General features: G+C 42.6%; 1 protein-coding gene across 1 annotated transcript in view; it reads right to left on the reverse strand.

Annotated features, from left to right (window-relative positions):
• Positions 1-6,233: 6,233 nt before the first annotated feature.
• Positions 6,234-20,009, reverse strand: part of LOC143025572 (uncharacterized) — a 213,068-nt gene continuing 199,292 nt past the window's right edge. The window contains exon 4 of the mRNA XM_076185456.1: positions 6,234-8,935. Coding sequence (XP_076041571.1) covers positions 6,366-8,935 — 2,570 coding nt within the window. The 3' untranslated portion in view covers positions 6,234-6,365. The remainder of the gene's footprint in view (positions 8,936-20,009) is intronic.

The raw sequence follows: 20,009 nt of genomic DNA on the forward strand, positions 1-20,009 counted from the left end.
TGGAATGACGTGCTAACCAGCCAATTAATTGGACAACTTGAGTAACATGACTGTGCAATGTGCCAAGAGGATCTGAGGTCGAGAATCACTGCATAGATTCCCGGCCAATTACACAATCTCAACCTAAAATAATTTCACAATTTTTAGGGATCAACATTTTAACCGAGTTATCCAATGTAAGCTACTGTTCAAATGGAATGAAAGTACTGGGCTGACCAACTCCAAAAAATCACAGCCTTCACTGGTGCCTGGACACCCATGGAATGTCCATCATGAAAGCAAATTATTTCTTTCAACAGTGAGAGTCTACACAATTGTTTCTACCCAGGGTGCCAGACAGATCTGTTGCTTGTAGTAATGTAACAACTATAGCCCCTGTAACTAGATATTATGGAGTGCTGGACTGCCTAAACCTGATTACAAGAGAGAACTAGGGAAACTGATTGATTGACAAATGCCAAATCTATTTCATTTAACTCGGGTTGTGGTTCTCAGCTGAAAATCCCCAGTTGATAATGACTACTCCCTTCAAAGGTGTGACATCCCATACAGACTATCTAGTTCCTAGATATTTCATTCAACTTGTGTTGTGGCTCTAACTGAAGGTCTTAGATATATTATGATTTGCCTCTTCAATGTGATGATAATATATGTAGGCTGGCTAATACCCACAGTATTTCATAGAGCTCTAAGAGCACAACATTCAGAACACCATCCAGCACTAAAACAACATCAATACAGAACAGGCCTGGCCATAGAAACAAACTGCCCCAGATGCAACCATCAAATAAAACAAAGAATGCCTCATCCTCCACAACTCCACCCTAACAAAACTCAGACAAAACATTTCTTTGAGGAACTTATGGGCCAATCCAGTGGTTGTAACCATCTAAGAATGGGTCTCCTGCTAGATATCTGGGGCAATGGACTGAACTGTGCTCTGAATCTTGCCTTCAAACAGTGAGGGATTTCCTTTGAACTGATTAAGTCATCTAGCAGCTACAGGTCATGAAGAGCATTGAAAGGGTTTACCAAGATAAGTTGAATTCTTTGCTGCACTGGGGAGATGGGGATCCTTCAGCTTAATAAAACCACCTGGCAGCAGTCAGAACAAATATATATCATGAACAGCAGTGGGAGGATTAAATACACGCATACATTCAAAATCTCCAAAACATCATTTACTACCATTCAAGGACAAAACCATTATTATTCATGAGGTAATGTTTCATTTTCAAAAATAATACAGAATGTGTGCCAAGTGTCCCAATGTGCAACACCTTTTCCTGTTGGTACAGCACACAAAGAAAAATGGTTATTATCAATGCCATGACAAAAGTTAAGGCAGATTGGTGTAACAACTGCTTTAAACAAAGTTTGGTAAAATCATGCAGGCCAAAAACATGGATGTGCACATGATCTTATGGAAATGATGTCATAGAGGTTCATCTTCCTGCTATCTGACTCAAAGTCTATTAATACTCTCCTTCATCTGGTGGGTGTAGTCCCTCAGAATTGTCTTTTCATCTCCAGGTTGGCTAAGATCTCTTAACTACCACCATTTTCCAACTATTTTTTCCCCGTAATATGGCTTAAAACTGACAACCTTCCCCATCCTCTTTCTATTTAGTAAGTGGCATAGTAAAAGTTCCACTCTCACACAATAGAGCACTCCAATACTTTCCAAGTGATACCTCTGGTAGGGACCAAGGCTGTGGTTGTCTGTTTGGGGGGGTGGGGGGAGGATGCTACAGGTTTCCAGGCAAACTTGAAGTGGCAATTATCAATATACTAATTAGTAAAATGCTCTTGTTAACAATGTCCACAAGTGGTCTGTGGCAGATCCAGGGTCAAATTGGGGGGTGGGGGGTTATTTTATAAATGTAGATGACGCTTTGGGGAGGGCTAACCTGAATTTTGTAAATATAGATGACACTTTTAAAAGAGATCTACTCTGTAGCATGAATATAAATTGAACTATATGTTCTCACTTTAGTTTTTCTTTCAGAATATTGGGCATAAGTAATATCTTACAATGATGTGTTGAAAATACTTCTGCCACTGTGATACTACTTTCTGCCATGTAGCATTGTATGCATAAGGTTTCTCAACCTCTACAATGTGGTAATGAAAGAACAAATTTGGGGGGGGGGGGTCTTTCAGCGCCCTCAGCCACACCTGGATTTGCCACTGCAAGTGGTTCGGGAAGTTTCCCTTACTTCAACTTTATCTTTCACATACTCTTTTTCCAAGGGAAGCTAATATGTAGATCACCTGTATACATTTCAAAGAACACTAGCTTTGTCCAGGGAAATTCCAAAGGAGACACTTGGAGTAATTCATAATTAAAGTTTGACCCTACACTGGATATGTATGTAAATTCATGCATACCTGTATACATATACTGTATATACATTATAATACGAGTCAGTCTGTTTGTACGCAGACATGTGCTTGTACAGATGTTCACTTGCATGTGTTTAATATATGTATAACTTGTGTACAAACATGTGAATTATATGTACAGCTGGAATTACACTTACACATGTATACACAAAAATACATGCAATTACATACACACACACAACAGGGTGATCTACACCCTGAGCATTTAAGAATTCAAAATCAATATCTAACTATTTGAAATTAAACATGGGGAAAAGATGTGGGATATGACAGGTCTTAATTAACTGCTGCCTTGAATTTCCACAATTGGAAACCCACAGCTCCACAGTAGCAAGCAACATTTTCTGGCCCTCCCATAGATTTCTCTGGGAAGAAACATTGAACTGTTGTCTATGTTGTATTAGTGTAGATCCGTTTCTATGCCACCAGCTGATAGGAGGTATAGGGAAACGTTACCAGTTGTCATCTCTCCTAAAGAGAAAGAGTAGAGGAAAGATATTCAAAGTTGACAGAGAGAAATCTTGGGGCTCCATTCCTGAGACCATGTCAGCACTTTGAGACTGTACCTCCAGATGGAAGAGGGGTTGTTGATGGGATCCGAGGATAAACGGTGGGGAGGTGATTCTCTCCGACAAACTTTGCAGGACCACCACAAGCAGGTACCTACTGTTGAATCCAAGTTACAACATCCAACTATGTGAATGAACAAACAAAACCAAACATACAGACAGACAGACATAAATGCACACACACATACAATGCACAAAATGGTAGTTTAAGGTGTTTATCATCTTTTGTGAGTGGTACTGGTACAATCCAACCTGCTCAGAACTAGAATAAAAACATCAATAAACAGAGTACAGTACTGTAGGAGCCCTTTTTGGTGCCATAGTTGTACCATGAGGAGCTAAGATGGGGGCAAACAGGTTGGTCATAGATGGAAGTGAGATGGGTGGGGGATGGGTGCATGCCTTGAATGGCTACCTCTCTTTTAAGGGGAAAGAAACCTTTGGTATATAGATAGATAGTGGCAACTGACCATAAAGCCATTCAGGGCAATTTACATTCAGGGCACTTGAGAATTCAAAACAGTACACTAAATAAGAGATAGGATATTACAAGACTGCATTAATCTCATCATTCAACAAGGTGACCAGAACTTCAATAAGTAAACCCGAACACACCAAACTTGCACACACACACATGCACACTCCCCTATTTCTCCCATCATGTCTAAATTGCTCAGCGTTAAGAGATACTTGTGTGGTGTATGGGCATGTGGTAAAAGCTACATCAAATGGATTATGCAAGATGGGAAGGACACTGCTACAGCATCTGGATATGGGAGGGGGAAAGTGTTAAGAAATTGAAGGCAGGTCAGATAAATGGTATTTTAAGCAGTATCTTAAGTATTTTGGTATTTTAAGCAGGATATCAAGTGGGTACTGTAAAACCTTGTCCATCCAGAAACAAGTGAGATTATTGTAGAACATCCCACACAGTCATTCCATCATCCTGATTTTTTGTGTTTACGGAGAATGATTTCATGATCAAATGCAAAAGGAATATTCAAGAAGGCAGTAATATGTAGGATTTTGTTCACTGCTAAAGTCAGGAGGGTGAAGATTGTTTTCTATTTTCTTTTTTACAGGATTTAAGAGGCTAGGAAAAAGGGGGTCAAACTTCTCTTTGATAAGGTCAATGGAACTATACAAAATGTGACTGTGACTACAGAAAAAGTTTCAGGTAATTAGTGTGCAGTGTAAAGTTTTCAAATATGCAAAAATTCAAGTGAGAATGAAAAAGAATTTTCTAAAAGTAGATACAAAAAAGTGGTATTACGGAACTCGGAAAAATATATATATATATATATATATATATATATATGGCATACACCATGAGAGAAACCACAGCACCCACAGTTCAAAACAAGCTAAAGTGTGGGAGCTGAATTCAGGGTGAAAGATACTGCAAGACTGACTCAATCCAATAAAACTGAACTAGGTAAACACAAACACACGCACTTATTCATTTGCACCATCACATACAAATTCAAATATATTCACTTCATGTACACCAACACATTCCAAGGACTGACTTCACTGAAGGCTACTGCTGACAGTACAATGACAATTGTAAATATTTGTATAATTCCCCAGCAATTTATCTTGTTCCCATTATCAACAACTTGCCCTGTACTGGCGAGTGGTTCTGCACTTCCTCTCATCCAAATATGTATATACAGAACTTTCTTTTTCTGGTCCTTCTTGTGGGTGGGAGTACTTTGTTCCCCACCCAGCAAATCAAATCTGGGAATAAAGCAGTTCACCTTTCTCCCTGCAACCTGAAACTTGTATTATTATCATCACCACAATATCCTCATCACAAAGACACCTAAAAGCAATTGACAAAAACATACACACTTTTTTGATATGGAATGGAAGTCACTGATTTACAAATGACAAAAACAATACTTTCACTACTGTACAAGATTATCAATATTCTTATTATCATTATCATCATTATCCTTGCACACCTTGCTGACTATTTCCAATGCTAAAGATTTGGAGTACAGAATGGGCCCATTGATCTGTGTGGTATAATTGCTGGGTCCCTGATTCCCACAGGATAGTCCATTCCATCCTGAATGCACTTGTAAATGAGGGATCCCAGAGCCTGGAAGTGGGTATCACTGCTCTATCTAGTCACCAAAGAAAGTTTGAAGACTGGAATGTGTCGAGAGGGAAACGCTGCCCGCTGGGTAACACTATCTCCCACCGGATAATGTTTCCCAACTACAACCACCATAACAATCACCAAAAATGCTTGTCCATCTGCCCATGACCACGCAACCCACCAATCACAACACTGCCTACACTGCTTAAACCTGAAGGGGTACCGCAGGAGTAGTCTGCCACCCTCTGGATGTGCCCCACAATACCAACAGGATGCAGGGGCAGATACTGTAGTGATTGCTTGCAAGTGTTTAGGAGGAGAGCACACCCAAAGATGATGTGCTCTCATGGCTTCTTGGTGTTCAGAAGAGCATGTCAGAGGTACTTTCTGCGCTCCAGGTGACTGTCTCGGACTCGTCTGCAGGGCGTAGGTATTCATCCTCAACCCTCTCTGAAGCAGCGGGAGGGCTGGGAGGTGCAGGGGCCACAACAGGAGCAGTTCGGGACACACCCAGCTCAAACGTGGAACCCATCTGGATTTTGCTGGGAGTATAGCTGGCCAGACCACCTGTGATATGGAGGGGCATGGGAATCAAGCACTACTCAAAAAATATATATATAAAAAATTAATAAATACGATAAATAAATAACACTAATAAAAAATAGGGAATGCAATTTGTTTATCATACGAGGCATAATACAATGAGATGGAATATACTCTTCCAGGAAGGTATGCTACAACTGTCATATAATGAAATACCAGAGCATGAATACATGAAGCTTTGTGGGCATTTAAAAGCATCCAAGAGCTGTCAAAGGAATACATCTGAATATGATCACATAAGCACAATGTGAAAGCTATCAGCACTGGGAATTTTCATTATTCCAAGAAGCAAAACCTATGAATAAGCTATCAGTACCTGAAATGGAAACAAGTTGATCAAGCAGCTGTTAGATTAAAATGGCAGCTGCCAAGGCATGAATTATGAAAACAAAGAGCTGAAGCAGGACTGCAAACACTTGGCAAACTACCATTAGCCTACCATCCCAACCTGGGTCCTACGGTGATGCGGGCCTCCTCATTACTACTGAAGGGCTACAGACTCTTCTTGCTTCTACTGGACCCTGAATGGGATACATTCCATTATTCTACATTAATGCCATGCCAGACAAAAACAACCATAACATAAAAAGGAAGAAAAGTGTATAAGAAACAGGAAGATCAAGGGAAGTGAACAAGTAAAGGTTGTGGCTCTTTCATGATCATGCTGTTCCTGTTGCTCATTATAAATCCAGATGGTAAACAACTTTAGTGACAGACATTCTGTTTCTATTTTCCCTTGAGAAGGTATTCGTGGCTGTTGATGATTCTGGGGCAGGAAGAAGAAGAGCATCCAGGCCTCTCATGGGTCTTTCCTCATCTGGTCCAGGTTTGGGTGTGGGATTCCGGAAATTTATTGAACTGTGCCGAGTGTTTGGGCGGATGCTGCTGCCACGAACAGCACCATGCTTTTCTGGTGAGGACTTGAGGGTAGACACATTTACCTCCCTTAGGTTTTCTTGTTGCATCCCTTTGGACACCCTGCTTTCATCTATGGGTTGCCAAGATTGCAAAGGATTCTTTCTCACATCCCTACTGGAGGAGGGTTTTGGGGCAGTCTGGTTCTTGCTGTTACTTTCTCCGAATTTCTGTGATGATGTTACAGTAGGCTGGGGTCTTGGAGGTATGGGAGCACTATTCCGTGGCATTGATGCCTCTACATCCTTCATACGGCTTCTAGAAGCAAAGTCAACATTTGGTTCCACACCCTTCTTAGACTTTGGATCCTTTAATGGACCCTGGGACACCACCTTTGCATATGATCCTTTATTCAATTTTGGTGGCTGAGGTCGTGGTGGTCTGGATGCTTGGGATCCACTTGCCTGTGATGTGATCTCTTTACATGGGCCAGCAACCTCAGGCTTACCAGAGACCGCTTCCATGCTTCCTTCAGCAAAAGGCACTGGGCTTGGGGCTCGTCCTTTGCTATGTCCTAATTTACCATCAGCATTTACTGCCAAGCTCCTGGTTGGCCCAGAAACTGGTACTCTCCCAACATTATTAGTCGGGTTCTGAGATGTATTAATGTTCTGTGCATTACCCTGTCTGTGTTTTGGATGCCTTTGAGCTACTTTTTCCTTACCTATGACTCTCTGCTGTTCCCTTACAATGTTATGGCCGGATGCCAATGTGACTTTGGAATTTTCCTTCAACATACCTTGTTTATTCCAATCTGAAATAGCAAATTTGACGTCTTTATTCTGACTCTCATTGTTGGTGGTCATTGTTGTAGGTGCAGCAACAGTTTGGTTTTTGGCATAGGGATTTGAAGACTGCACGTTATCCTTGGCCCGAGTGGTGGTTTGTTTGTATTTGTAATCTGGGAAGAGGGCCTTCACAGTCATGGGCTCCTTTGTGGTCACACTCCGGAGATTTACTCGGTCCCCACCTGCAGCTTGAGAGTCATTTCCAAACTTTTTAAGAAGTTCATCAAAGACTGTGTTGGAAGAGGGTTGGGCTTTAGGTGGCAACATCATAGCAGAAGATTTGGAATAAGCCTCTTGTAACCCAGACAGTTTGACTGTCTCCACACACATGGTCTTGCCACCTGTTGAGGTCATCACAGTTTTTGAGTTGCTGTTTGGTGCATCTGTTCTCCTAATGACAGACATAGCCTTCCTCTGACTAGTACTTGAACCTACTGTGCCCACTGCAGGTAACCCCCCGTCATGTGATGAAGTGTTCTGGGCAGTCAAAGGGGTAGCCTGTTTTTCCTTAGCTGGGAACTGGTTCACAGTATTGCCCTGTTGAGTTATAGTCTTGCTGGTTCGAGTATGAGATTGATTTTCCCTTGGCCTAATCTTAACATCTGTCTGAGCAGGGTTGTTGGTGCTCAAGCCTGTGTCATCAGATGCTGGTGATTTTTGAGTCTTACTAATCCTAAAAACTGATTTAACTGTCTTGAGGTCTTCTACCGATTGTTGTGGTGTGGGCAATGCCTCCTGTGTCATGGAGACCAGGTCAGGAATGGCTTGGTATTGTGATGTCAATGATGAAATGGAAATAGATTTCTTTGTTGGGGACAGGTCCTCTGACTCATCTCCATCACTCTGCTCCTCGATTATTGTCTCCTCGGGCCCTTCTTCCTTGATCTTGCTAGACCCAAGGGTTCGCCGGTACTTTTCAATACTGGAGTAACGGGGTGGCAGGGCAGAGCGCTGCATCTGCATCTTCATCCGCCTTGTTGCAGCTGTGACAACCTCTGGTTCTTCAGTGGGCTTGTCACTTGCCATGCCTGTTGCTGGGCCTCGGTGTGCCCGATTCTTTCGGAATTTGATGGAGCCTGACTTTTCGTACCCCACCTTGGGGCCCCGTTCTAGGTTCATCATCATCCTTTCCACAAACTCTTCTTCTGTCAAATCAAAGTTGTTCTTCTGACTGTTACTGTTGGTTCCCTCATTACTGTTCTTATTATTCCTTCTGCATTGGTACTCTTGCTCCCGAGACTTGCTAGAGACCACATTGGTGTTCTGTGATGTCACAATATATGAATCTGGGAAGGTTTTCTTACTGGCTGGGGATGGAGAAATATGAGGCAATGCATGGGACTGTGGCAGCTGGGTGCACAAAAGGTGGCCTGGTGTACAAGAGGGAGGAACTGGGGAAGAAGGAATTAGGTTGGAGGGTATTGGGGAACAGGAGTAGGGGGGAACCTCCAGATTTCTTCCACTGGTTGTGGCTGTGCTCAGGCGAATGGTGACTGAGGTCTTCCCGGCAGCTGCGGGTTGTGGAGAGGCTGCCGGCATCAAAACAGCTGCAGAAGGTAGGGTGGAAGAGTCAGAGAGAATAGATGTAAGAGAGATGGAAAGGAAACATGCGAAGGCAAGTTAAGACAGAAGGTAGTGTCTATGTTTCAAAGCCAATGAGTATGACTGACATTTACCATGCATGGACATGGCACATAAAAAGCTGACAAAAACACATACTAATGTACTATTGCACTGAATTCTTCACCACAGAAACTGTTTTCTATATTTTTTGTTTCAGCTGGCACTACATGATTTTATTCAGCTTGAGAACACTGAACATAAAAGGGAGGTCTTTCTTTTGATCATTCATGACCCTGTTTTGTCTATAGTCCACTTCTCAGTTGAACAAAACCCTTCTGGCACCAACTGGAACAAAAACCTTACACAGAACATTACCACGCCAGCTGATCTTGAGTGTACAAGACCAACGATCCCTAACATTATGTACAATACATGCATGAATGCACATATAGTTGAATAGTACAGTTTAACATCAGCGGTTTACAAGACCAACAATTCCTGTTGTAATGAACAAATAGATGCATGGATGCACATAAAATATAGTATAATAGTACACAGTTTAACGTCAGAGGTTTGGTGTAAATGCATTCCCTTCAACTGAAAGAAAATGAAACGATCAAAGATGTGGCGACTGAAAAGTAATTATGAGGGAAATTAAAAATAGCTGATGTTGAGAAAAAAAAATTGTCTGCTGTTGCTCTGTCAGTTCTACATCTCAGGCAGAGGCATCAATGTCTGTAATATGGAGACGGACACAAAATTAATTGACATTCAATACATTATCACTGGCCGAGCTGGTTAGGGTATCGTTACTTGTGGTTCAAACCCTGCCACTGGTGAAGTTGAACCAAGGGCATGGTTAATTAAATTCCATTCTACAAAGTCCTCTGTAAGGAGTACTATCCTAGCCTCCTGATAGTTTTCCCCCCCCCCATTAATCCATGCCATCATTAATACATTTTTCACTTTGCAGATCAACGTATCAATTGAGTGTTTCTTCAGAAAAATAAAAATTCTGATCCCCAGCCCACTATTTAATCAAATCACCTAGCGTATGCATGAACAAAGTTTACTGGATATGCCATCATGGTAAGAGAATTCAGCAGTAATAATTTTCATGGAAAAGCAAAAGATGATATGCCTATCTTATAATGCTGTAACATAGTAGTTTATGTTCATCAGACACTGCCTTATGGGTACCTCTTCAAAATTCTCTACAAAGGTATATACATACATATACCAAGGGCTTTTTCTCCCCTTACAAAGGTGATAGCCAAAGGCAGAATACAACTCCCACTCCACTCCCATCCCTCTTTTCTTGGTTCTTCCTGGATGACGGGTCATCCTTCCATCTCGCCCATTGGTCTGGGTCAGAAGCAATGCAACAAGACAACACATCCACAGCAAGGCTGCTTCATTTCATTGGCAACCCCCCTCTCTCTGTCCCCTCATGGAGAAAATGAGTAGATGAGGAGAAATCCCTTTGGGCTGTGTCAAAATATCATTCACACATAACCACTCCCTTACCCCCTACCCATTCCCTTCCATGCATCACCTTATCACCCATATACAACCATTCTCCACTCACTCCTATCTTCTCCCTTCCTCAACAGACATCCCCTTCTTTCTCAATGCCCCTTTTACCCCATCCATTCATCTCATCCTCAGTTGCCCCTCCTGTTAACTGTCCACCTCTGCCTTCCACACCTCTTTTACTAGTCTTTCTTCACTCATTCTTTCCATGTGTCCAAACCACCCTAATACTCTTTCATCAACTCTATCTCCCAACTCCTTTTCCACCCCTGCCCTCCTCCTCATTTCATCTCTCATTCTATCCCGCCTAGTAACCCCTGCCATATTTCTCAGACATTTCATCTCAAACACATCTAAACTTCTTTTATGTTCCATACAGTGCTTTCAGCACAATAACCCCTTCATACAATCTTCTCTTTGCATCCATTTCCAAATGTCTATTTATCATTACACTTTTTAATCCCCTAAGGCATTTCACTTGTTTCTCTCAATCTACATTCTACCTCTACCTCCACTCCCACCATATGTGCCCCCACGTATCTACAAAGGTATGTCAGTATAAATACTCATATGCAGTGAAACACTAAAACTATTGGCACCATCATCCTTCAAAATCCTGGATGCTATAACAAACCGGCAGCACTGCCAGTTGTCCAGTTGATGGTGCTTGGTGTAATACAACAGATCCTACAATCAGTCAGTAAATATATGGAATGGGGCTTCCCTCTGAAGTAGAAGACTAATTAATTTATTAAATCAATGATTCATTATAACTTATTAACCTATTACAATAATTTTGTTATAATTAGTTCGTCCGAAAAAAAAAAAAAAAAAAACGAGTACTGGAAAACTAAAAGTTTATAACCCCTCCGCGCTGTCATCACAACCGAAAGCGTAGCCGAGTCGACTAGACTACTCCGCATAATGGACTTGAATGTACTTCAGTGTAGGTGACCCCATCGCTTCACGTGGAGGCGGCAGTAGTCGTCCTCTCCGTCCGCTATACATTCGTTCGTTTCCTTCCGGTCGAAACCGCATCTTCGGAGCAGGTGACAGGCCCCTGCGGTCACCGAGAGGTCTGGTTACCGCAACAGGCATAGGCGTCTTCCGCGTAGTTTCGGCCCAAAACAGCTATCCCCTTCCTCCCTCCTCCACTTGACCCTTCAGCACGGCGACTGATAGAAAGATTAGTAGCAGGAAGACCTGAAAAAACTCTCCTCCACTCCTAAGCAACATGGATTCTGAGGAGGGTCATTCCACCAGAATATTGTTACAAAACATTACCCCAACGCTGGAAGGTTCCAACAAGAGAGCATCAGAAAGAACGGTTATGACAAGAATTGGCCAACTTCTTATCTGGGAGACAGTGCAGATTGATCCACCCCAACCGAAAAAATAAACAAATATGGAACAAAAAGATTATACAATGGAGTCCCCCAGAAACCTCTTTCACATGCTATCAAATATCTTCACATATTATTTCCTAAACCCAGCCCCAGAACTTAACACCAGTGGATAGTAACCAAAGTTTACCTAATCACCAGTTCAAAAAATAATAGCAAAACAGTTAACCGTTAGGTTAATAACCAAAGTTTACCTAATCACCAGTTCAAAAATAATAGCAAAACCGTTAACCGTAGGGTTAATAAGCAGCAGGAAAAAAAATCGCCATGTGTCCTCGTTGTCCGGAAGCCTACCCGGCCGGCGGCGGGCGACGACTCGTACCACTCACCAATGCGACATCGGAATATGACGACAATAGGCGGCTGGGACGCCGTGCCGGGAAGCTTCTCCTCGACCATCTGCTCCTGCGGAACGTCGACCTCCTCCTCTCCGACCAGCTGTGGCCCGAGAACCTGCTCCAGCACAGCTACGCCCTTCTGACAGGGTCTCGGTACCTCACCCTTCTGGGGAGGATTTTGCAAATCTTCCTGCGGTTTTGTCCAGCGCGTTTGCAAGGCAGCCATGATTACTTCGTGAAGGAAAGATGGACCGGCGTGGGTTCTACTCGCTAATGATCTCGGAGTAAATCCTTCACACAAAATTAGTCTCAATATTTTTTTTTGACTCGCTTTGTATTTCCACTTTGGTCTTTTCACTTCAATTTCACTATTGTCTGCTCCTAGTCATCAAACTACAATAAAAAAGACAAATAAAACAAATAAAATGAATTCGGATCACTATCTCTATTCTAAATTCTTGGTTGAAAAAAATGTAACAAATATACGTGTGTGTGTGTGTAATAAATGGATATAAGAGATATATAAAATACACAAATATAAAAATTAAACAGTATATCAGGGGTCGGCAAAATTTTAGACTACCAGTGCTTCTTAGTGCGCAAGTTAGCCAATTCATATGTTCTGTTTTACTACAATCGGGATACCAGTATATGTAAATTCCTGGACGATTTGGTTTTACTTTGATGTATTGGCACGCGTGCCATAGGTTGCCGATCGTGTAGTAGAGATTCGAATAATTTTTAAAAATGTTCATGTCCAACACCTCTGCAACATTTTTCCTCCCTACAAATAACGGTTAAATTTTACTTAATTTAATGTAAACTGTCTTAGTCTTAGAAAACGGGTTCTAAAATGAAATTGCGAAAATGTTTGACGGAAATTTTGCAAGTCATGTACCTATAATTTTTTTCTCTAAAACTGATCGTTGCAAATTACTTTCACAGTTAATGGGCTCTTAAAATATTAACTCTACAAGAAAAGTCCCAAAATAAAATAGGGAAATGTTTTGTTCTTAATCATTTACCCTATATTTACACTTTCTAAGGTTCTGTATTTATTAAAGTAGTGAAAATTATTCCTATTTTAATGTTTGCCCACCCCAACTTACACGATGAAGCGATTTACTGTGCATAGGGTATTTTGCGACCGTTATGAAAAATTCTTGCCAAAGTTTAAATACGAAAAAGTCTATATTGCAGGGCGTTTTCTAAATTTAAAACAATGCAATAATCGGGTAAATAAACCTACTGAGTAAAGAACTAATTAAAATTATAAAATAAAGTAGTCTGTCGCTCGGTTCGTTGAGACAACAGGACACCGACCGTGTCCGTCCGTTTTCCTCAATTTCAAAACTTGGGAGCGAGCGTCGCAATTATCGACAACTTTCGCAGGCAGCCGTGCTATACATCCAAGCCAAATCCTCTCTAATGGCGCCATAATCTTTTGCCGTCTGATGACGCCATAATCTCCTGCTATTCAGACCGTGTTCTTCATCATTCATCGTCCGCCACCTACGGGATTTCTACAGCAACTCTCCCTCCCCCATTACACTCAAGCTGCCGTGACGTAACATTATTTATTATATTATTGTTCTGGCTCATACATGACGATTCCGTTCCGATGAAGATGGGGCTTGAACCACAAAAGTGTCTCCATCAACCAAATCCCCGTTTCCCCTAATCTACCCTCACGATGTTAGACAGAATAAACTAAAAAGTTCGTCGCACCACCAACGGTTATGAAAGAAAAGGAAAAATGAACATCTCAAGTCAACAGACGTCGGGCGACATATTCATTCACGCACCCTGTGTTTATGCTGCCGTTCTTCAACCTCCTAGAGATCACAAAATAAAATCACTGAGCAAACCAAGTCACACAAGAACAGGGCTTGGTAACCTTTGGGAGACTGGAATTTTGTGACGTGTACCCTGCGAGCCAAGTTTCTTGGTACGCAAATTAATGTAAATTCATTAGCACTGTTTTGCTACTGTGGAGGTATCAGTGAAGGCTAAATCGTGAACGATTTGGATTCAGTTTGATTTCTCATCGTTACAATTAGTTTATCTGAAGTGGTGGCGTTATTTTTCATTAGTGTAACAAGATTTCAAGACCAGCTGGCGTGCCTGTGTCAACCCTGCCACGTACCGTTTGTCACGCGTGCCAGATTGCCAATCCCTACTCTAAAATATGGACATTGGATCATGTGCATGGCTCGTCCAATGCTACTGTGGAAATTCGAACTTTCCCTATCAAATATCTGAAATATTACATTACTACATATTTAAAATAAATGTTTTTACTGTAGAACTTCTGTATTCTGTATATCTAGACATACCAAGTACATCATTCGGTTCTGTTTTACGTTACAATTTTTTTTTGTATTTTACTTTGCCAACCTCCACGCCGTGGCCAGATTTCGAACCCGCGCGCTTGACCTCTCTAACGGCTGCCAGCCACGCGTACTATCATGGGTCAGATCTGGTGACCGCGATGTGGCATGTAACCTTAAGCAAGAACCAACACACTTTGTTCAACATCTGGGGATATTTTTGTTGATGTTGGTTTGGTGATCTGAGAGTCCGTATTAAAGAGAGAGAGAGAGAGAGAGAGAGAGTCTCGGTTGACGTCCGACAATTTTATTCGCCCTATCGATAACCCCCAATGCCTCTCCTCAACCTCGATACAACGACCCCCGAACCACGGGCAGACTAACTCGAGGCTTGTGTGTTTCGTGCATCTTGGGTAATTTTTTCCCAGACTCCAGACGCCTTCGTGGATAGATCCTGGTGAAAGCGTGAGAGAGAGAGAGGGAGAGGGAAGAGGGAGAGGTCAGACGAAAAAAAGAGGGATAATAAAGAGGGAGATTAAAAGAGAAGAGGGATAATAAAGAGGGAGATTAAAAGAGAAGAGGGATAATAAAGAGGGAGATTAAAAGAGAAGAGGGATAATAAAGAGGGAGATTAAAAGAGAAGAGGGATAATAAAGAGGGAGATTAAAAGAGAGAAGAGAGATTTAGTGGGAGACAGTTAGAAAGATTAAGAGTTTAAGAGAGCGAGAGATTAAAAGATAACAAAATATAGAGAGAAGAGAAAAGAGAAAGAGAAAAGAAAGGAAAAGAAAAGAAAAAAGGAAGAGATAATAAATTGCGTCCGTGAGAAGAAACGAACCACAAGCCGATAAGTTGGTTCAAGAATGAGCAGAGTCAATGACTTGGGTCCGCGTGGTCTCCAGATCCACGCGACCCCCCCGACCTGGCCAGATGGTTCTTCTTCACCATTTCGCCAAAGGGTATAAACCAACAACGGGATATTCGAACCTCTCCCATTCGTAATGTCCGAGGTCCACCATGCAAAACTATTTTGCACATCTACATCGCCAAAGCCAACGTGGAATTCCTTAACACTACCACCAAGCGGTAAAATGTCGATTGTTTTTTGTCCAGTTTCTTATCAGGCTTCGTCGTGTTTCACCCGCCATGAAACTGTAGGTCATCTGTGAGGAACTTTCCGAACTCAAACTACACCGGCAACATTTTTTTTTTTTTTTTTTTTTTTGCAAAGTGAAATCCCTCCACACAGCGGAAGCGGTGGCCGAGATATGATACAAAGTACAATAATTTCCGTGCCCCCCCCCCCAACTTCCACGACGCCACGGGACGACCGACCCCGTCAGCGACTTCGTTACGTACACGGGTGGAGTCCCCCAACACGCTTCTATAGTTCTCCGGAATTGGGAGATAAGTCAAACCACTGTAACGGGATCGGTTCGCAGGTACCTTAAACGTGGAGGCACTAGCATGCTACTTGCGCTTGCTTCTTCGTTTGCGTTGAAACGACTTCGGTTACAATATTCTTAAGACTTCCGTAAGAACATCTCAACATTGTCTAACATTCTTATTCTAGGTTTATTTTTTTCTTAGTTGGTCTATTAGCTTCTCGCTATATGACGTAAGAGTAATTTGACATTTCGGGAAAAATCGTAACCGAAGTAGTTTCTACTCAAACAAAGCAGCAAAAGCAAGTAGCATGCTATCGTGAAATGCTTCGTGTGCCGCCACCTCATCGGCGGGAGAACGCGTGGCGTGCAAGAAGACGCATGATATCAAGCAAAGTTCATCGTGCATGTTACAACGTACAAAGGTCATGGAATGGGTGAGACAGCAGGAAAGCACTAGACGCTTTCATGCAGTCGCTACGTGGTCCATTGTCTGCGCGAGAAGTACTATGTAGTTTCTCTGTGAATATGTATACCAGGTATCTCCGTTTTGGATTTAATCTGTAACCGTTTACACCCACAAGGGACCACACTTCGTCTCTTATTGCAATCAGGACGATAGATACAACAACCCTGAGGACACCAAATTCCTACATCCACGAAACGTTTACACACAAGAATCCTACAGGTGCACTGTCAGAACTGTCGAGGTAACTGGCTGAGAATGATTTGTACGTGCTCCACTCTAACCGTGCGTCACTGGACTGAACACGGGCTGGCTAGCCGAGCGAAGCAACGGGCCCGAACCCTCCCCCTCCCTCCCTCCATTGGGTGGGAGATGTGGGAAGGCGAAATTTTAGACTGCGGGAAGAACGCTGGTGGGGAGAGAAGGTGGGGAGAGGAGGGGGGGGGGTTGAGAATAGCGGCGCAATACTGAATGACATTGCAACAGCTGCTATCGCACAGGCTTATGACAGATGCACTTTCGCAAGCACCAAACATCTTGTGGAGAAATCCTTCTCGCGTTGGTGTTGTTGCAAACAAACATGTTCCAATGTACAAAACACACATCGCATCTAACTTCTCTGTGACCGCATACGGGGTACTCATTCCACGTGTTTTATGCGGTCAATATTTTAGCGACTTCATGACACCCGTATGGACCAGAGTAGCGGAGTATTGTTTTACGACTGGAAGCTAAATCTCTGGTCTGATACTCGCTTTCAATCTCTCCTTTACCCCATGTGTTATCGCCTCTTCGGTGAGATAATTGCCCCACGGGTTGAAGCGCTGGTTATAGCCGACAAAAAGGCATCATTCTTTCCTTACGAAGTGAACACACACAACTTGTGGCGCAGTTGGTAGAGTCCCCGGCTGCCTCTACGGAAGTCCGGGTTCGAATCCTGCCCAAAGCTGAAATAATTTCAGTTTCGCTGCGCTGCGGGTTGTTACTCCAATTCTCGTGGGCAGCGAGTTGGGTGTGTGCGTGCGTGTAAAGGTCAAAGCATTACCCATAGATCGGTCATATGCGAGATCAGAGCTCTCTTCCGGGAGGGAAATAACTGTCGAGCATGAGTCCAACAAGTGACCCAAAGACCATGGTGAATCACGCACACTTAAATTAAGGATATAGATTGTTTGCATTGTACGTGAAATTGAGGCGAGATATGGGAGAGTTGTTGATTGAACCCAATGAGCGTAGTTTTTTCCTGTATAATACAAATAGGTAAACACACACACACAATCACCTGATGTTAGCCAGAATAAGATTAGTAAATGTCGTCACCGGAGCAAAGGAGTTGACGCTCTCCTCGACCTCATTATCGCCCTCATCATGAAGGTGGCGTGGCAGACGGGAAAGAAAGACTTCTAAGCAAGGAGGCCGGAAATAATCATGAATGTGCCATTATCTTCTCTATCAATGCAAAAGGTCTTTTCACTCGAGGCCAATGCCTTCGTGTGGAGGAAGAGAAGAGAGGAAGGAGAAAGAAGAGGAGAACGAAGAGGAAAGATAAAAGGAAGAAGACGATGATGAAGAAAAAGAAGGGGGGGGGTGACGTTTACCACAGAATCCACCAAATGGGATCATTCCGATCATGAACTTTACTTCCTCAAGCAGTTCCTGAACTAGGTACATATACACCACGGTTTTGGACCATGTGATGAACTCGTGATCGACAGCTATTATCCTCACGGAGAGAGCTCAGATCTCGTATTTAGCCCGATACCTATCTCAAAATTATAATAATAATAAGATAAATAAAACAAACAAAATCCTTGCCCACCAGAGTTGGGGTGCCGGCTCACAGCGATGCTGATCTTTTTTTCACCCCTGGGATGGACTCGAACTCTGATCGTTAAATGGAAATAACACATTGTTTAAAGTCTGATCCCACTGCTGTAAACCGTATTATTAAACTAAAATATTTTGACCATGACAACACACTATGCCAACGAGCATAAGCACAAGAGAATGCAGTCATTTTTCAAAAGCGAATTTTCAGCGCCCCAGATGGTTCAACGATTGGAATATGAATAAAATTAAATACATGAATGAAGTTGTATAAAAGACTAAATAAGTAAGCAAATATTTAATAAATAAACGGGGTAGACGCACAATATCAAGAGGTAAATGCAGTTTATTTTCAAACGTAATTTTTCAGCGCCCCAGATAGTTCGACGTTTGGAATATGAATAAAATGAAATGAATGATGTATAAACAACTAAATAAGTAAGAAAATATTTAATAAATAAACGGGGTAGAACCCTCAAATATGCACACCGCAATAGCTGCATAAGGTTCCCATTGCATGTCAACAATTTCTGACTTTGGGCGACAGATGGCGCGCGGGCGCAAACGTTTGGGTGGTCGTCGGCGGCGGCCCGGCATACGGCGGGTCGAGGAAGGTAACGATGGTCATTTGAATTTGCAAACACAAACGGTGACGGTTGCATTAGAGGACGTTAGTACAAAGCTTTCAGCTTCTCGACATTAAACGGAGTGCTAATACGTTGTGCTCTCAGACAATTTCCTTTTTAAAATCTATTAAGCAAGTTACAAATGTCACGTGACACGTTCTGTACAGGATTGTTTACGCAATACAACAAAAAACTAGATCTAAAGAGGCTTCGTAGTATCTAGATTACCCCCCCCCCTTCCCCTCCCTATCCGCCCACCCCTGGCTTGGTCACTTGGGCACTTTGATAAAGGGTGAAGGAACGCTGGGCAAGTAGGTGGCGTTGGCGTCATTAGAAAGCAGATGGTCAGCCTGCCTGCCAGCCTGCCTGCCTGCCTGCCTGCTCCACTGCCACGCACACCCAGCAAGAGACGACTTGACCTGATTATCTGCACCGGGCGCCCCCACTGGTAGGTACGGGAGACCCGCGGTTCTGGCAGGGACTGTGGTCTTCCCTGGGTGTTTTTCTTACTCTCATCCGCCCCCCCCTTTCTTGTAACGGAAGCGTTGACGTCATTATGCAGGTGAAGGAGGAAGATATATATAATTAATCAAAAAGCTTTTTGAAGAAGAAATAATCGAGGAAGAATTAGAATATGAAGAATAAGAAGAATTACAATAAGAAAACTAGACGAGGAAGACAAAACTATTTCGTATTCCAAAGTAGTTCAGTTCTTCTGGGTCGAAGTGTCCGGGGGTCGTCTTTGTGGTCGAGTGGGCGCAGGACCCAACCGACTCCCTCACCAAGAGTCACCTCACATGAAGGCACGAACTTCCGCGTCGTAACTAAGTTAACCCATTTACCATCAGCGATTTCTTCATTGGTTCTTGTTGTCGCCAGCTGATTTTGTTCAACAGTAAGGCGGCCGGGGGCCAGGAGGTGGGGTTAAGTATTAGCCTAACCACGTTCTTGAACGAGGTTGATATATTTCATTTTGATTAACGCCAGTTGGTTCTTATTTGCACTTTGGGGGATGAAGGGCACATGGCACTACTGTGCGGTGACGCATTTTCAAAATAAATTAACAGAGATAAATGAATTAATAAATAAACAAATATAGAGGTCTCATTGAAGTCCACAATCCATTTCCCCCCAAATTAAATAAGATTAG

This window comes from Oratosquilla oratoria, chromosome 5, assembly GCF_046742065.1.
Source record: "Oratosquilla oratoria isolate Oo_2021 chromosome 5, ASM4674206v1, whole genome shotgun sequence".
Classification (NCBI taxonomy): domain Eukaryota; kingdom Metazoa; phylum Arthropoda; class Malacostraca; order Stomatopoda; family Squillidae; genus Oratosquilla; species Oratosquilla oratoria.